Source organism: Centruroides sculpturatus, unplaced genomic scaffold (genome assembly GCF_000671375.1).
Source record: "Centruroides sculpturatus isolate CEXI.00-Female unplaced genomic scaffold, Cexi_2.0 scaffold489, whole genome shotgun sequence".
Classification (NCBI taxonomy): domain Eukaryota; kingdom Metazoa; phylum Arthropoda; class Arachnida; order Scorpiones; family Buthidae; genus Centruroides; species Centruroides sculpturatus.
In genome coordinates this window covers 212,310-231,974 of record NW_019384739.1, presented here as the reverse complement: position 1 = coordinate 231,974, position 19,665 = coordinate 212,310, and the positions used below count along the sequence as shown (strand labels likewise).

The window sequence follows — 19,665 nt, the reverse complement described above, 5'->3', positions numbered from 1 at the left end:
CTAATACACATTATACAACTTTGTATACAGGTTAACAACACTTGTTAATAAGTACTGATAAAATATTGTTCATACATTCTAAAAAAAGTTTAAATCTTTAAGCACAACTGCTATTCGAATCTCAGAACTTTTAACCTGAAGAAGACCGGAAATAATGGTTGAAAACGTTTGTAGTATTTTAAAATATTTTACTGATTATTTAAAGGTTGTTGGGAGTTTATTTTACATTATCCAACTGTTATTATAAACAAAAATTCTGCTAACAAAAATTTATGTTTAATCATTAACTTAAAAAACAACATAACTTGTAAAGCACACATCATATTCTTCCAATTTTCTAAAATCTAATAGTAAATACTTAATAAAAATCTTTGATGTGTGAACAGTCTGTCCCACTGTGTTCCATTCCCTAGAAGAAGAATGTGAACAGTTAATTAATTAAACTAGTAACTGTCAGCTACAGGACAGACACTTAAACTAACTAGAATGAACAATAATATTACTGTCTTCTCACTCAGAGAGACATGTTCTGACATTTCAGATGTAATGAGATAAAAATATTTTAGATGAGTACAGTACTACATATAGATCATTGGGCATATTTGGGTTAATGGCTCTCATTTCAATAAACTTTTGGCAAATATAGTGAATGGGGAATCATAGAAAGATGATTTCCACTAGAGAAAAGCAGAAGGCGGTCTCCACTATATTATAGATTAGAAAGCAGGTTTCATTAAATACATGGAGAATCTTGACATGGTTAAATTTCTTTGTAAAAGAAATTTACCCATGTTTAAATTTAAAGAAATGTCAAGATTCTCCATGTATTTAATATCTTGACATGGTTAAATTTCCATGTAAAAGAAATTTAACCATGTCAAGATTCTCCATGTATTTAATGACATGGAGAATCTTGACAAGAATCTTGATATGAATCTTGACATGGTTAAATTTCTTTGTAAAAGAAATTTAACCCTGTTTGACTGTTTAAGGAATTATAGAGGAAGCAAGGAGAAAAAACTGGAATCTGTTAAATCCCTAGAAACGATAATGGAATACAAGAAATCCTATATAGGTGTAATTTATAGTTTTCTATGAGTCAGAGAATACAAAGATGCAACAAAAAACTACTGCATTAGCATAGAAAAGGGTGAAAGAAGGAAATATGGTACAGTGAAATAGAGCCCATATACTGCAGGAAATTAGAAAAAAACAGAAAGAACATAGCTGATGTGAAAAGTCTTTGGATTTTTAAGGAAGATCTATACAAACATATAATTAATGTGAAGGACACAGAAACCCTTCCTAATGCATGAAAATGGCATTTATGGCATATGATATGTTCAGAGTGCACAATGGAAGATGAGCAGGATTCCTTTACTGGACTTATAATGGGACTCCTTTATTTGTTTTATTTTGATTATTGTCATTTGTGTGTTTTTTTTTTCTAGTAAATTTTATCATGGAATTTCATAGTTGTGTTCATAGCCATTGATGATTTTTGAATTATTGGAATTTTGTGGATGTGTTCAAATTTAAGTTTTTTGTGCTGCTTCTGGAGACAAGCTGTTTAGCTCAGTAATTTTAGTTTTATAATTTAATTTTAGTTTAGCCCAAGTAGTCCTACTAAGGCATTTTTTTTAATATTTCTGTATTCCTAAAGAAAGCAATGTGGAATCATTTTGTTTAAAATAGTTCATGCTTTGGGTATTAATACAGTTATAGAGAAGTGAATAAATTAAACATTAATATAACTAGTAAAAACGGGTAAATAACTGGAATGATAATTACATTTAAAATTTACAACAAAATTTTAAAAAATTTTTCACATGAAGTTATCAGAAGAAAAAACATATGATGATGAAAAATTTCATCTTTCTTCATCTTATGTCCTTTTCACACCTAAGGAACAATCAATCTTATGGTGGAATCATCATTTTATTTTAGGTTCTTATTCACCTCAATATGTAAAACATAAAAAAATTCCTGTTGGAACTGAAGAAGCTGTGTTTTCTTCTGTTAACTTCTTGTGAAAAATATTTATAAAATTTTTTTTTGCAAATTTTAAATGAATAAATTACAGTTTTATTAATAACTAGTAGTTTTATAAATTATGTTATAACTTTATTTTAATGTGATTATGGAAAATATTATACTATAAATTTTTAGTTACAAATAATGATGGAAACAATGATACTGGTGTTTCAAGTGTTGTTTCTGCATCAACTGATGGAAATGATTCTGATTCTTCACTTGATGAAACTGATGTAGATATGTTACATGATGTCGATGAAGAGAAAGATGTCTTTCGAACCAAGGTAAATATTTAAAATTTTATATTTCTTACAAGGAGAGGGGCAGATGTTCTGATCTGAGAATATAGTGAAACTTGGTGAGCATATATCCCTAAACAGAATAGATCCTAGTCCAAATAAGTCTTACTTCTTAATTGTTTCTGAAAAACAGTCATCTGAAAATTGAGTGCTTAGCTTATAAGTCTTTGGTAGTTTCACTGCTTCCTGTAATGGCAATAGCCAAGCAGATGAGATGCCAGGCACTGGAGCTACACAATGTAGGTTCAAACCTTTGCAATTTTAGTTTTTTTTTAATGTGTAATGAAGTTAAAGTATTATTTTATTGTATATTATTAGCATTTAGCATTATTACTCATGTTTATATATGATTTCATGTTTTATAAGCTTTAAATGTGAATAATAATAATAATGCTAATGATACAGTAAAATAATAGAATAATTTCATTACACATTGAAAAAAAAGCTAAAATTGCAAAGGTTTGTACTTACCTTGTGTAGCTCCAGTGCCTGGCATCCCATCAACTAAGTTATTGCTGTTACAAGGAGTAGTGAAACTTCCAAATATTTTTAAGAGGCATGTTTTTCAGAAATGCTTGAGAAGTGGATCCTATTATTTTGACTTAGAGCTGTTTATGTTTAGGGCTATGTGCTCACCTAGTTTTGTTCAAATTGGAAACTTGAATATTCTGCCTTCTCTTTGTTAGAAGAATAGTTTTCTCAGTGAATGATTGAATGAAGAAGTTTCTTTTTTCCTAGAAAAAATTTAGATGATTTTTTTAAAAATAAAATATATTTATTCAGTTAATAATATAATTTCCATCATTTGCAATTACATTCTTCCAAACGTTTACAAATATATTGAATTCATTTATGTAGAAACTTTATGGTTTTGACTCGAAAAATTATTGTACATCATTGATGAGTTTCATTCAAAAATTTTAAATTTTTACTGTTTAAATCATTTTAAAATGATCTGAATAAATGAAAATCATAAGGCACTAAATTGAGCGAAATAGGTAATATTAAATTTTTCTTATTTGCATTATAGTCTTTTAAGTTTCAAAATCAAACTTGTTTAGTGTTTTTTCATAAAGGTACTAAAGTAGAAAAAATATTTGAATAATTTACTTTACTGCTTAAAACTTCTTTTTTTCACTTTAATACTTATTTTATTTATTAATACAAGGCAAATTTGCTCTTATGTATGAACAGGACAGATGATAAAATAATATAGAAACAGTAACTTACAGATCTTTAATACATTGAATACAACAATTATAATCCTTAAACATAATTTGTTTTGATTAGAATACAATTTAAAAAAATTGTAAATCTATAAATTTTCATTGTCTCTCCTTAATCATAAAAATAGAGTTAGATAGATGAAATCCAAGACCAGATATGGAAACAGGATGCCCCAATTAACTATATACAAACTTTCGATGCAAACCTGAAGTCACATTATTTCAATTCAAACCTTTTCCCCTGAAAACAGTTAGATAGATGACCGGCATGACTGTATTGTTAAAGGAAAAGCATGATATATAGGGGCAAGACACTACAGTACTCAAGTGTAGAGAATGTATTTTAAATTAAACTAGCTTACCCGTCACGCATTGCTGCGATCTCAGAAGAAAGGAAATTCAAGCAAATTCGTTATGATAAAATTCAATTTACATTTCATCATTTTTATTGAAACTTATTATTATTATTCATTTTCATCGGAAAAACATTTCAAAGTGTCATTTCAATTCTATTTATTTATTGGAGTGTTTGTGGATACACGATACTTTTTGTTTTTCTGTCTGGTGCGTACACGAATAAATCGGAAGGTTTTCCGATGTGTGAGACGGCCACATTCAGTTGTCCATGCGAGAAGCACGGATTCTCCAAATTTAGCCCACACACTAGCAGCGATTGTCAGAAGTGCGATATTCCCCATTTATATATATATTTTTAATCTTTTACAATTTTAATTATTTAATTGCTCCTTCCTCTCTTCCTTGGCATGTTGTGACATTTCTGATAGTTGGATAATAAACCGTTTTATTGTAATTTGTCTTTTTAAATTATTTTGAGTCAATATTAAAATTTGGAAAAGGGGGGATACCTAGATCAGTAAAATATGCGAATTTCTTCCTACAACTTTGGTTGTTGTTTGGGGTACAGTTAAGGTTTTAACGAAGATTGAGCGAATACATAATTAGCAAAAAAAGTTGAAATAAAGTGATTAAACAAAAATAATTACAAATATCGTAAATAACAGTTCACAAATGCATATATAGAGATATTTTTTGAAGGGGGGAAATGGTCTTCTCAATTTGAAATCTATCGAACACACAGTGCTCGAATGCTCGTATAAACGTGCGCCATCTATTGTAGGATAAATGTACTATGCCAGAAACCTTCGTGGGAGTGTATTAAAAAACTTCCCAAAGTTTCATGGCAATCGTACTATGCCAGAAACCTGCGTGGGAGTATACTAAACAACTTCCCAAAGTTTCATGGAAATCGGATAAACGGTGTGATAATGCATGAAGGACATAAGACAGACACACAGACAGACATACATTCATTTTTATATATATAGATAAATTAAAAATATGATTAAAAATTGCAACCTGGCATTGTGGCAATGTCACAATAAATAAATGCTTGTTTAAGTGTTCTAATTATCATTAATAAAATAAAAATTATACTAATAAGACTGATGTTGAGCAAAGATGGTAAAATCAGAAAAAAATAAATATTAAATATTAAAAATCTAATATTAATAGAAATAAAACATATGTGAAAATTTGAAATGAATCAAGAATTAGCCAAAAATTGGCATTCGTGTTGAGGTCAGCACCAATCATGTATGATTAAAGTAATGTTTTTATAACTGATGAAAAGTACACACTGCTGGCTGAAATAAATGAAAAATACATTATAATTACAATAATTTACATTTTAATGTAAAGTAATAAAATGTATAAAATATTGAAGAATCATTAATTATTAGAACAGAATTCTATTCCAGAAGCATACATTTTTTTTTAATTAGAACAAACTACACTGTTATTTGGTGTAGAAATTATTTACTTGAAAAATTTTTAACTGAAAGCAAGTTCTTTTGACTTTTCAAAGTGCATATATAATATTCAAATTACAAGTTTTTAAAAAGTACATTAAAAGATTACAAATGTGCAGTTTAAATCTTAGCATGTAATTTTAACAGAAATTCAAACAGATGCAAAAAATTCTTTAGATTTAATTTAAGATAAACAGGAAGAATTTAATTAATGATTTAAAATCATTTTTTTCATACTTTTTCAGCTTGGATTTATTTAAGATAAATAAATTTTTGGTTTATTCATAAACTTGCTTCAGGTTCAATATTAGCATTCAAAAAATGCATCATTCAAAATTCCACAGACATATGTTAAATGTATTAAATCTATGATGTTAATATTTAAATATAAAATATTCAATCCATAAAAATAAGTAAATACAAATTAAAATACAAAGTGAAACTTAAATATTGCAAAATTATTATTGAATATAATTAAGCACTAATAATTTGCACTTTCTCTCTGTACAAAGTTGCCTCTTGTTTCTAGGGGTTATCAAAGAAAGACCAAATTATTTGACTTCTCTCCATACATGATACCAGCTACTTATTTTTAGCCTGTGAGATGTAGAATTTTAAGTAATGGTTTGTGACACAATAAAATCAATACAAACAGATATATTCAAAATGACGACAGAATCTTAACAAGTAACTAACACACGACCCATGATGCCAGCCAAGGAGCAAACTGCTGACAAACACTCAATCAGGATACAATAAAAATAAACAAATAACTTAAAAATGACTTTGCAATATTTTAAATAAAACCAAAGGCTTAATCTATCATGAGGACAAGAAAAATGGACTAAATACTTAACATTAATTATAGTTTTAATAATCTTAAAATCCTCTTGCATCTTAGAATTATTGATAGAGGGTAAAAGTTAAGGATGGAAAGAAAAGTGATGGAACATAAAGGGTATCCAAGTCTGTTGTTGGATTGAGTCCTTTTCAAAAATTGGGAGAACATGCTATCTATCAAAAACCTGAATTGGGAAGTCTTCTTTTGAAAGAGCATTCAAAAATCCACAATGTCCTACAAAGTGTTCAGTCTTCTCAGGTTCTTAGATTGCAAAGGTCTCTCACCATATAATCACCACCTCCCTGCTACACTGGACCAAGCATCTTTTTATCTTCAGCCTCCATCCAAAAAGTGTTTCTTTGAGGTTCCTTCTCTTCTTTTTAAGCTGATCACAAAACTGACCAGTTTACTTTGACAAAAGAGAGCTTTACCCAGAAGTGGAGTTGATTCCCCATTGACAAAGAAGAAAGATAGCTTTAAGATAGTAGAAGGAAATAAAAAAAGATACGGGGGAAAGAAAATTAATGTTAGAAAATATAAATTATGGCATTAAAATATTAATTATGGCATTAAAAATAATTAATAATTATGGTATTTGCACAACCTGCTGTTCCATATTAAGTGGTTGTTACTCTATGTGTAGTTTGTACTAGTCTCTACCATTTTTACTAATGACTAATTTTAACTAATATTTTAATGTTTGTACAAATGTTTTTTCTTTGATTGTTATAATTAATTACAACATGCATCCTTTTTTTGTAATTTAAAGTCTTTTGAATAGTGTAAAAAAATATTTATTACAGAGAATTTCTTAAGATGTGTACCTTAGATGACATGTAGTACAGTATCTTAATGCAGTAACCCAAAAAATAACATAAATTAAGATACATAACAGTATAAAATGATGCTTTTTTTAATACATTAATTATCACTTTTATAAAGCTTCTAATTATATCATAATTTATTCTTTCCAATTATATTAAATATGCTTGTTTGATTTATATGCCATTATGAAAATTGTGAATATTTTCAATTTTTAGACGTTTTTATATGTAGCTGATTTGGCAAGGAAGAAAGAAAAGAAATTGAGGAAAAAAACTAAATTGTATACTTTGTAAGTATATTTTTTAATACAAACATAATATATTTCTATATATGTATGAGTGTAAGAAGAATGTGTAAAGATTTATTTAAAAATCATAACTTTCAAAACATAATAATTATTATTATTATGTTGGTTGTGGATTGTATTTTATCCTATTGATACATATTCACAGTGCTATGTCAGATCAAGATGAAGAGATAGCTACCAGATAAAAATTATTTAGTGTGCTATTGATTTATGTCTCTCTGCTTAAGAATTTCTTGACTATATGACATGCTTATTATCACTACTTTCTGCAATCTGATGTACATTCTGTCAAATAAATACTAGGAATTGTTAAATAAAATACAAAATATTGGTTTAATCATCCAAATTTATTTTGTTGCCTTCAAAATAGGCCCTGTTTGATGCAAAACACTTCTGCCAATGAACAATTCATTTATCAAAACACTTATAAGCACTTTTTGGTATGGCCTGCATCTCCCTCTGTGAATTTTGTTTCATTTCTTCAATTGACTCAAAATGTTTTCCATGAAGTGGTAATTTGAGTTTAGAAAAGAGGGAAAAGTCATATAGGAGTTATATCTGGTGAATATAGTGCTTGATTGATGACATTTATTGCATTTTTGGTTAAAAAATTGCATATAAGGGTTGATGTGTGAGAAAACACGTTATCGTGATGCAACATCCAAGAATTGTTTTTCCACAAATTTGGCCATTTCTGGCAAACATTCTCTCTAATGTTTCATAATGCCCAGATAATAACATTTGTTGACTGTTTGTTCCTCTGGAAGAAATCTAAGTGGACAACACCATGATAGTCAAAGAAAACAGTCAACATGTCTTTGATTTTTGAGTGACTTTGAGATTGTGTTTTTTGGTTTCGGCTCATTCTTGAAGTGCCATTCCGAAGCTTGTTGACTGGTTTGCATGTTACACTCATAAACCCACATCTCGTCACCTGTTATGATGTGTTTCATGAATATAGGGTTTGAATTAGCATTAGGTTGCTGAAGACTTGCTTGAATTCATTCAAGCAAGACTTCAGCAACCTTTTTCCAGTGCTCTCTTCGAAGAAAATTCTGCTCCTTCAAATCAAGTCATGCTGCGACACGTCTCATGCCCAAAACATCAACTAAAATGCTGCAAACAGATTCATGAGACATGTTTAGATTATGAACCATCTCTCTCAAGCTTAAATGATATTTTCCATTATCATTTCCTTCACTTTATCAATGTTTGTGTCAGTTAAAGATATTGAAGATTGACCAGAACAAGGCACGTCTTCCACTGCTTCTTGGCCATTTTTAAATTGCTTTGTACCACTCATATCCATGTGTTTTGGATAAAGCTTACTCTCCATAGGCCTTCTGCAACATTTTCAACAACTCAGCACAACAAATTTTGTTGGCAACACAAAATTTTAGACAAACTCTGTTTAATATTTTTGTCCAGTTTAAAAATTACAAAGCACACTTCCCATTCGATGACAAAACCAACATTTGTAAATAAACTGGTTGACAGATGGCACTACAAATTCATGTGACAATTAAGTACACTAGTGCTAACTTACAGCAAAAAGTTTGTTTTCATATCTTTTACACAGGCTTTTGAAATGGACAGTTCCTGGTATTTGAAAGAATGTATGTAATGTTATTGAGCACATTTTTGGGAGGAATGAAAAAAAGAACACACTAAAGTATTCACATGTATTCTGTTTTATTTAATAGGGCATTAAGTAAAATATTTTTCATTTTAAATAAATTCTGTATAAGCTTTGTGTGTAATCATGTGTAGCACCTAAAATATCCAGGCAGCATTCAACTTTGCACTATGTATTACAGAGCATTTCAGCTGTTATTCTTCGATGACTTCACCAATTCATCTTTTCAGTTCTTCAGTGTTGCAAACCTCTGTTGTGTACATCTTGTCTTTGACAAACCCCCAAAGAAAGAAATCTGTTGGTGTAATGTTTGGGAATCAATGTGGCCAGAAAATTGGTTCTCTGCAGCCAATTCATCAAGCAGGAAATTTTTCCTGTAGGTAGTCCCAAACAATTAAACCCCAGTGTAGAGATGCCTTATCTTGCTGGTAGTAAATGTTCAGTTGTCAGTATTCAATTTGTGGTATCAGCTGCATAACTCTACAACATATCAAGGTATGTAGTGCTAGTCACTATATACTTGGGAAAGAAGGTTCCCTAATTTTCCATCATAGTGTCACCTATATTCAGTCAAAGTCAGCACAAACTTTTACAGGTACTCTGTCATCTGAAACAAAACAGAGGTCACTATGTTTGTCTGCTAAAATTCTTATTTGAAAATTATCTGAAATTCTTGAAAAAGTATAATAAGTATTTGACTTTTCCATCAACCTCTAATTGATCCCTCAAGTTCTATTGACCATAGATGGTCTATATTAAACCTGTTGGAATTTCTGATTTAATTGTTAAATGTTTGCTGATATAAACATTTATAAGTCTGATTATTATATTAAAGCCAAATTATTGCCAGATTAAATCAAGTTATATTGTCTTATTTAAATTGGCAATTGTTTAGCTTCAATGTTTGCTAAGATATGAAAAAGTAAACTATCAAATGGACATTGGAAACTTGATTCTTTTTATTTTTGTAAGTTAACCAATGTCCAATTTTATGCTATGTAGTTAAAAAGTATTTTATGCCAGTTTGGTAGATCTGAATACATTTCTGATGAGTATTTGTATTGTGTATGAATTTTTTGATTTTATGTATAAATTAAAATAATTATTATTTGCAGCATGTAATTTTTAAATTTTAGTTAAATATATTTGTCATATTTTTATCAAGAATTATAACACAAATTATAATTTTCAGGAATTTGTTAACTATTGCCGTGTTCTATGGAGTTCCTGTTTTACAATTAGTATATACTTATCAAACTGTAAGTTTTAAATCTTTTAATTATCCAAAATTCTTTGTGTGTATGTAATATTTACTCTGTAAATTTCATTATGAACTTAAACCAGTAGCTTGTTTTTGAATATTAAGTTGCTTCAGAAGTAAACAGATCTAATGATTAATAGAAAAGTAATTCTCAATCAAAAATATAATATACAGTAGAGCGTCAATTGTCTAAACTATTGATGAACTAAAGTTGACTTCAGAGTACCCATTCCAGAAATTACGAAAGTTTTACATAACAACAACTATCTGTGATTTTCTGTAGACTTGCTATTGAGATATTGTGTTATTAACAGTAGTGTTAGCTTTATTTCAGTACAATAGAAAAGCATGATTAATTAATAAGTTTTTGTAGTTTCTAATGAATCAAACGAATTTACTGCATTAGAAACAGTATTAATATGGTTAGAAATACAACCTGAAGCAATCTTTTAATTTTCATGATGATGAAGCAAGGTATTTAGCATAGTTAAAAAAGGAAAAAAAAAACATGTAAAACCAAACAAAATAAGTGACTTCTTTAAAAAAAACACTGTAATAAAAAATTTTTGTGTGAGTACTGTAGTTTATTTAATATTAGTTTAATTATTATGTATTTTTTACTTTTAATTTAAGATTTCGTCAGTATGTTGTAGATTTCAATGAAAGACTGGGTCTTGTTAGATAATTTTTTCATTATTTCTTATCATTTGTGTGTATTAAATTGCTATGCCATAACATTATTTTACTATTATACTATAGTTAAAATTAATAGTGTTACTATACTTCAGGTATTTATCTTTTTATTCTTTTCCTACCAAGTGTGATTGGATCTGAAAAAAATCTGTTATCCAAATTTCTCCAATATCATTCATTTTGGATAATTGATGCTGTGCTGTATATATATTTTTCAAAATACTTGCAATAAAAATGAACCTAATATTTTTACAAAACAGTAAAAATAAATGGTGATTTGAATGATGTACAAGATGATTTGAATGATGTACAATGGAAGAACACAAATTTCAAATGATCCAATTTAAATATTTGTGTGCCTGCTGATTGATGGAGATGGTCTTCATATAAACTCATGTAAATACTGGTGTTTGAGGGGTGGAGGAATACTTTCCATATGTTGGGGAAAGTGTCATCCTATTTGAAGTTGATGGCCTTCTTATTCAAAACAGCCTTGTATATTTCCAGCATTTCAAGGTATTGAAGTTGTGCTCTGTTAGACACTGTATGGAAGATCCTGGTCCTATCTAAATGGAACTCCACATCTAGCTAGGTCCACGGCATAAGATGGTAGTGCAGTGGAGTGGCAACCCTTAGAAATGTTCTTTTATATGGAAGGAAATCTGTCTGTTGACAGAATGCCTTCTGCATTAAAGAACATCAATTGAGTTCAAAGATACTCCTACTCTAACTTCTTACTGGTTGTATGGTCCATAAGGGGGATAGAGTAAATGCTTGGCAAGTCTTACCAGAATGGTAAGTCTTTAGCATTTATGATGAGAGAAAACACATAGGGGGCTCCCTTAGTAGGCCAGATTGATGTTGTTACATTATATCTCTGTGTATAATGGCAAGAACTTTGTTGTATGTGACAACTGTGTATATTTCCAAACTTGGAGGGTTTCGGGTGCTGCCATGTTCATGGGTATCATGATGTTCTATGAGCTCTTAATGATCTTCCTAGGATATCCATGTTGGGCATCCTGGCAGGTGATAGTATGAAATTCCTGTATCTCTATCGCAAGGTTCAGAAATGTAAAAGCAAGCTCTATAGACTAAAAGTTAAAGGTGATCTTGTATGAAAAGGGATCTTGTGAGGGTGATGGTATGAATAAGGAATGATAAATTTTTTGTACACCTCTGTGACTGTGTCCATTGTTCAGCCAGATGTCAGTATCCAGGAAGTGCAGTCCTTTGTGGCTGTATTGTTCAAGGTTGAAATGTAACCATAAACATACAGCAATTAATGGATAATTTTAATAAACCATACTCATATGTATGGTTTATTAAAATTATCCATTAATTGCTGTATGTTAGGTTCATTGTGCCAAAGACTAAAGGTTTCATCGACATATCCATATAAAGGACCATTATGTCATAATACTTAGTGAAGATAGAGACTGCAAGCTTAAGAATGACCTGTTCACACAGTATCCAAAAGGGGGCTTTCCATTGGGACACCTTTGTGTTGTAGATAAGTAGTCCTTTCAAAAGTAAAGGATATATGGCATAGAATATCCACCAGTTTTAAGATTTTGGAGTAGAAATTGGATGGATTAGTGATGTTATTCATTAACTAATTCCATCAAAAACAATAAAAGCATAAAAATATAACAATAAAAGCATAGCTTATATTGTTATATAAGCTATGCTTTAATATAACAATATATAAAATTAGTTACACGAAACATTTGAAAATAATATACCATTATATTACCATTATGCCATTATATACATTATATTACCATTATATACCATTATATATAATGGTGTATAACATTACATTCTGCAATATTATTTAAATTTAAAGTTTAAAAGGAATTTTTAAAAAGAATTTATATTCTCAATTTTTGCACTTTTTGTTTTATGGATTTAATCGATTTGGCAAGTGAGCAGCTCATATTATGTCCTTGATTTACTTAGTTCATTTTTGCCCAGGAAGATTTGTGTTTTGACTGATCTTGTATTCTGATGTTTAATATATACTATAGAAATAATATGCAATAAAATCACTTAAATTTTGTGCTACAAGAGAGACTAATAATACTGTTTTTGGTTCTAACAATGTTGAACTTTGTAGAAATAATGTTATTTGTAATCCTATAATGTTAAATACAAAAGAGATACTTTCTAAAAATTCTCATTATAACAATAAATCTCTACAACAATATTTTTTCTTGTTTCACTGAATATTGCTGTAGAGGGATTTGATTGTAGTTGATTGGAAAAATATATTCTACATGCATCACAATTGAAGTTTTTAATTTCTAGGTTCTGAATGTTACTGGGAATGAAGACATATGTTATTATAACTTCTTATGTGCACATCCTTTAGGTGTTTTCAGTGATTTTAATCATGTGTTTAGTAATATTGGATACATCATGCTTGGAATTTTATTTCTTTTATTAGTGTGGAGAAGGTAAGTTTTTAAATTATCAAAATGTTATTTATAGTTTATTAAATCTTTGTATATTTTGTGTTAGGTAGTTTTACTTTTAAAGGTCATATTTGACTTATAACTATAGCCTGTTTTATACTGTTTAGAATGCTTTTATTTTTATTTTATAAATTATTTATTTTATGAAGTGAAATAAAACATCATAATTTTTTTCAAATAACCCACAGGCTTTTCTGTTTAAAAGCCAATATAATATCATGTATGGGTTGTGATTGTTCAATAAAGTGTATTATTTGTTGAGTTCAACATAAACTTGTCAGGTTTTCCTTCGTTTAAATTTACCAAGAGTATCATTAAAAATAAGAGAATTATTTTTATTACTGTAAGTACATTCATCTTCCATTATTATTTTTTCTGAGATCACAAGATACACATGTGTGCACACCAACACAAGAAAAACCACAGAATTTTGTTGTTCTTGTTGTTTTTGGAATTGTGAACTTAGGACTAATTTTCCATTGAGAAATATAAAAAACCTAGAGGATTGAAAGTTGACCAATTACAATACTTGACCTGGAAAGTAATTATTAGAATAGAAATGAAACCTTCACATAATCCACATCACCATATACAAGATGATTCAAAAGTTGTATCATAAATGACTCAACTGACCAGGTAACACAAGTATATCTTTATTAAACACCAACGGAACATGTACATCTCTGGCTCCTTGGAGCTACAACATGGCTGTCTTTTTTGTGCCACAACCCATTCAATCCATGTTGCCACTTCAGCACATACACAGTTAAATTTAATTACTATTTAAATATCAATGTATTTTACATCACCCCTTTTTCTTTTTACTGTTCATAATTCAAATATCACTACAGATTTTGGGGAGTTTATTTTTCAATTTTGCAGGAAAGTTTATTTGCTTTTATTTTTGTTTATCTTTGTTTTCTATTGTACAGAAAAAGAATACAATTATCTGGTATATTATGGTGATGATCCTAGTTCAAATGTATCTAATAAAACGTTAAACTTTTTATAAGAAAGCCATACTTAATTTTGCTTTTGTGGAAAAGTTAAATTAAGATATTAAACTGATTTTTTTCCATATTTTTTTTCAGAGATATTCTACATAAAAAAGCTGTAGACTCTAATTGTCATTTAGAAAAGGTAATTTATATTTGTGTGCTTTAATATTTATCATGGTAATCAGGGGTCACCCTGGCTTTTTTTAAAGTAATTGTCAATCCATTCACCAAAATAGAAAGTTATTTGCCAGATTACTTTTTCACTTACTGTGAAATTTTGTACCAACCAAAAATGAAAGGATAACTGTGTTTTTAAAAGTTCTGTGTTTTTATATTGTCAGTTCAATATAAAAACACAGAATTTTTATGACAGTTTCTCAAGCAACTTCATTTTTGTTTAATAGTAAAATTGTATCGGACCAAGAGTGATTTGTATTCTGTGATGCTCTTCTTTACCGAGTGACTGTTTCTTTTTTTACGAATTGCTCTGCAGTTATTTTCCACTCCAATCAACAAATGAATAAAATGTTTTGTAAATTACAAATTTTGCAATAGGCAGCGTGACCCTTGGTAATTATCTTCCTCCTATTGTTATATGTACTCTTCAAACCTGTTAACCAGAGTGGTTCCTTTTTAGATTCATGAACGTTTTTGTGCCCCTCCTGGGCTTTTCCTCAGGCTTTACACAATTGGCCATTACTGTTCAAATAATGATAATGGTCAATTGTGTAAAGCCTGAGGAAAAGCCCAGGAGGGGCATGAAAACGTTTGCGAATCTAGAAAAGGAACCACTCCAGTTAACAGGTTTGAAGAGTACATATAATATTATATTCTGGTGTGTATAGTGATTGTATCCTCCTATTGTGTTTGAAGTCTATATAAATCCATTAAAGTCATATTTCACTTAAAACTTCTTTAATTTCTTAAATATTTATTATAATGTTATAAAAATTAATATCTTGTACAAGTTTTATTTTGCATACTATTTAATTTTTTTTATTTGTGTTTTGTTATATTTATCACATTCAAGTCTATATGTTCCACATTTAATTTAATGCTTAATAAGACAGATTAAAGAACTTACAACTTAATTTATTTATTTCTTACTGGTTAGAAAAGAAATATGACAATCAGGAATACAAAACATCTTAAATTTCCAGCTTAAATTTAACTTTTCTTGTTAATGTTTATGACCCAATTTATAAATTTTACTCAGGCACCAATAGAACAAAATATCATCACAAATTTCTGTAAGGCTTGGTACCATTTTATATGCTACAAGAGAAAGCTATGGTTATTTGAGGAAACTAAAGTTTAATTAATGAAGAAACATTTTTGCACATTTGTTTGGTTCAAATAAAGGTTTGAAACATTTCTTCATTAATTAAACTTTAGTTTCCTTAAATAGCAGTATTTTTTTTCCTGTAACAAACAATATATTTTTGATTGTTGATACAATTATAAACTTATATTATTAATCAAAACTATGAAACTATAGATACATGAAGAATAACTACAACAACATTAATGAATAAAGATGAAAGAATAAACTTAAAACTTAGATGGCTGCTGAAAAAATTAAAATTAAAAGTTATGATTAATTAACAACAAATTTATAATATTGTGAGACTAAATAGTAAAATATTTACCACACACTACACAAAAGCCTGGGAACATTACAATTGAATAGAAGGCCACATATATATCACAGTACAGAAGGCCACATATATATCACAGTACAGAAGGCCACTATATTGAATACATGTCATATTGTTAGGAAATTCCTAAATACAGACACACACACTGACACACTTATTCAAGTTTGTCTTATTTTGGTTGCTATGCCTTGACTCTGGTCCAGCATAGTACATAGCAACTGGTGTCATCTCAGTATAATTCACTAAACCTAACATAATAATAATAATCATGTCAAATAAGCCACTAATTGTTTTATTGCCCTGTAAACGAAAAGTCTTTCATCAGTCAAATTACAATGTTGTTATTTTATTGTACTCTGCAGAATGTTTTCATTAACATTTATTTAAAAACTAGTTTTGTGAGATTGATTAATTTTATATTTTAGTCACAATTTAACTGGCATGCCAGTCTCCCCAGTTATATGCAGCATGCCAGTCAACCTGCAAAAATATGGTAGAAAAGTATCATATATACTGCAGGATAATATAATGTCCAATGTCTAAAATAACTCAGAGTTTAAATGAGGACAGAATGCTTTAATTTTCACATGTCTACAAAAATTTATGGGTTGGCAAAAATGTATGAAAACTGGAATGCCAGTTTTTCATGATTAACATTTTCTCAATGAGCCATTCTAATAGACAAACTCTTAAATTTCAAAACAAGCACAAATACATTCTCTTGGTGAATTTCTCAATTTAGTTTTTATTAATCAAATTAAAAATAGATTTCACAAGAAATACTTCATTTGCAATACATACAGTTTACATTTATTTCTTTCTCAATTTAAAATCATCAAGAAAAATAGCTCAGTTACTATGTAAATTTATTTTTAATGCTACTAAGAAATAATATATTTTTATTTTAGTTTTATGGAATACCACAACATTTTGGATTATTTTATGCCATGGGATTAGCTCTTATAATGGAAGGAATATTGAGTGGATGTTACCATGTATGTCCTAATTATTCCAATTTTCAGTTTGGTAAGTAACAATGATAAATTTTTTTGTAGTTTTGTAATTTTATGTTGGTTTAATTTTAATTCCAGATACTGCATTCATGTACGTGATTGCCAGTTTATGTATGCTAAAGATTTATCAGACCAGACATCCTGACATCAATGCACATTCTCATTCTTCTTATCTCTCTTTTGCCATTGTTGTTGTTGTTGGAGTTCTTGGAGTTGTGAGTAATAATTTTGAGAAACTATATCTATATTGTTGATAACAATAATTTTCATTTTAAAAATCTTTAGAATGGAGGTTCTAAAGCTTTTTCCTGTTGATCTATTTCCAAAATTAGATTTAATTTGCTTACTTTTTTCTACTGATAAAAAATAAGAATAAATTATTAAACTGATTAATAATAATTTTTATGTCACACCACAGTTTTAAATTAGAAAGCTAACTGAGATTTTATTAAACCAATATGTACATTTTGGGTCATATATCCTTCCACAGTTGGTTATAATTCTGTTAAAACATAAAAAGGTTGTTATAACTTTGTTTTGCAAGTCAAAATATTTCTTCTAATATATAGTATATTTTACAGAATTATCTGCCATAAAATCTAAAATTACAAATGTATAAAAGTACAATGATGTAAAATTATAACTTTCATTTTATATTAACAATATGTGTAAAATATGTCTGTTTCCTTATTTTTACAAGTACATTTACTTTATTATTTAATAAATTTTTATGTTTTAATCATTTTAATATCTTATCAGTTATTTTTGTATTTTTCAATTTGCATTTAACATTAAATTTTAATTCACAATTGGTATCCATCTTTTAGATTCGCTGACATGTAAATATGTATGTAAATCTGGAATTTAGAATGAGTAACCACATCTCATGCAATGTCATTCTGTTGTTTCTGTTAACAGGAACCAACCAAGGAAGTATATATAGCCTGAAATGTGCATATTGGTTTAATAAAATCTCAGTGAACTTTTCAATTGAAAACTGGTGTGATAAGTCCTTGAACTTTATAGCAAATTACATACTAGGATTGTTTAGTATAAGTACTATATCATCTGAATATCTTAAGTTGTTTATTCTAATTCTATTAATTTTTAATGTCTTTGTCATAGTGCATTTCCAATGCTTCTTGAAATTATAGTTTGAATATATATTGAAGAATAAAGGTGACAAAATACATCCTTGTCATACTCCTTGTTTTATCTCTACTTTGTTCAATAATGTCTCATGACTTAGTTTCAGTAAAGTTTATTACTATATGGATACCTTTATTGTCTAAACCAGGGGTGGCCAACCTTTTTAGCAGGCGGGCCAAATTTCAAAAATAATATTTCCTGCCGGGCCACACACCTAATTTTTTTTAATTAAAGTAAACAAGCAAGCGTGCTACACCTTCATCCGCATCGTTGCTTTCCAGTAGGTGAGATCGTGGTCAAACACTTGCCTGATTTAATGTAAAAAAAACACAAAAAATAGGTATATTTATTTTTTTGAAGAAAATAAAACATAACCGAGAATCATGTATTTAATAACCGAGAAACATATTTATTAGACAATTTAAAAATTTGACTTTGTTTTACAGAACTAACAAGTAAGTGCATCAAAATTGACCTGGACTGATGTTGTCGCTACACGCAAACAGTTTTCCAAATGAACATCAGTAATTCGTGTTCTCACTTGTGATTTGATATACTTCATGCGACTAAAAAGTTGTTCACACGCATACGTGTTTCCAAATAGCGTAACCATTGACAGAGCATGATTGTAAAACGCAAGATATTTATCCTTGTCCAAATACATTTCATAGAACTCTTCCAAACCTTCTTAACTCTTCTAATGTTCATTTGGTGATATTACAATAAAGTTAACATTTATGTTCATTTGACCTAGCTCCGCGGGCCTCATGTTGGCCACCCCTGGTCTAAACCTTGTTTTTGAAGTATCTGTAATAGTTTCATATGGTTTAACTCTGTCAAAAGCCTTTTCAAAATCAATGAAACTAAGATATGTATCATGTTGGTAGATATAGCTCTTTTGTAGAAGAATGTTCACACAGCATATTGCCTTTCTAGTTCCTAGTTCCTTTGCAAAATCCAAATTGAGTAGTGTGTAGATCTTTTTTCTTAATTCTTGCATATATTACTTTTTAAAATATTTTAAAAATGTGCAAAATCAAATTTTTCAGTCTATATTTGCTACATTATTTTGTATTTGACCTTTTCAGTATGGGCACAAAGGTACATTTTAGCCAATCTTTGGATATTTTTTCAGTACTGTATATTCTGTTAAACAGATCTACTATAATTTCTGTTTACTTTAAAGAATAGTTTTAGGATAGCTATTAGAATGCCCCCTTGTCTAGGTGCTTTTCCATTTTTGGACATATTTATTGCATGTTTAAACTAAGATCTGATGTTACATCTAGGATTTCTCAAACAGGATCCCGGGATCCTGGTTGTTTTTTTTAACCTGGGAAATATCACGGGAAATCCCACATATTTCTTAAAAGTTCACTTTTTTCTTATTTTGTGTTAAGGTTGAGGAAATTTCAAATA

The 19,665-nt window shown here is 29.0% G+C and overlaps 1 protein-coding gene across 7 annotated transcripts in view; it reads left to right on the top strand.

The window, feature by feature from the left end:
- Positions 1-19,665, top strand: part of LOC111628337 (SID1 transmembrane family member 1-like) — a 128,283-nt gene that overhangs the window by 76,046 nt on the left and 32,572 nt on the right. For all 7 annotated transcript variants that reach the window (XM_023372102.1, XM_023372105.1, XM_023372101.1 and 4 more), the window contains exons 11-17: positions 2,170-2,318; positions 7,270-7,343; positions 10,190-10,256; positions 13,262-13,410; positions 14,520-14,568; positions 16,993-17,110; positions 17,176-17,312. In XM_023372102.1, coding sequence (XP_023227870.1) covers positions 2,170-2,318; positions 7,270-7,343; positions 10,190-10,256; positions 13,262-13,410; positions 14,520-14,568; positions 16,993-17,110; positions 17,176-17,312 — 743 coding nt within the window. The remainder of the gene's footprint in view (positions 1-2,169; positions 2,319-7,269; positions 7,344-10,189; positions 10,257-13,261; positions 13,411-14,519; positions 14,569-16,992; positions 17,111-17,175; positions 17,313-19,665) is intronic.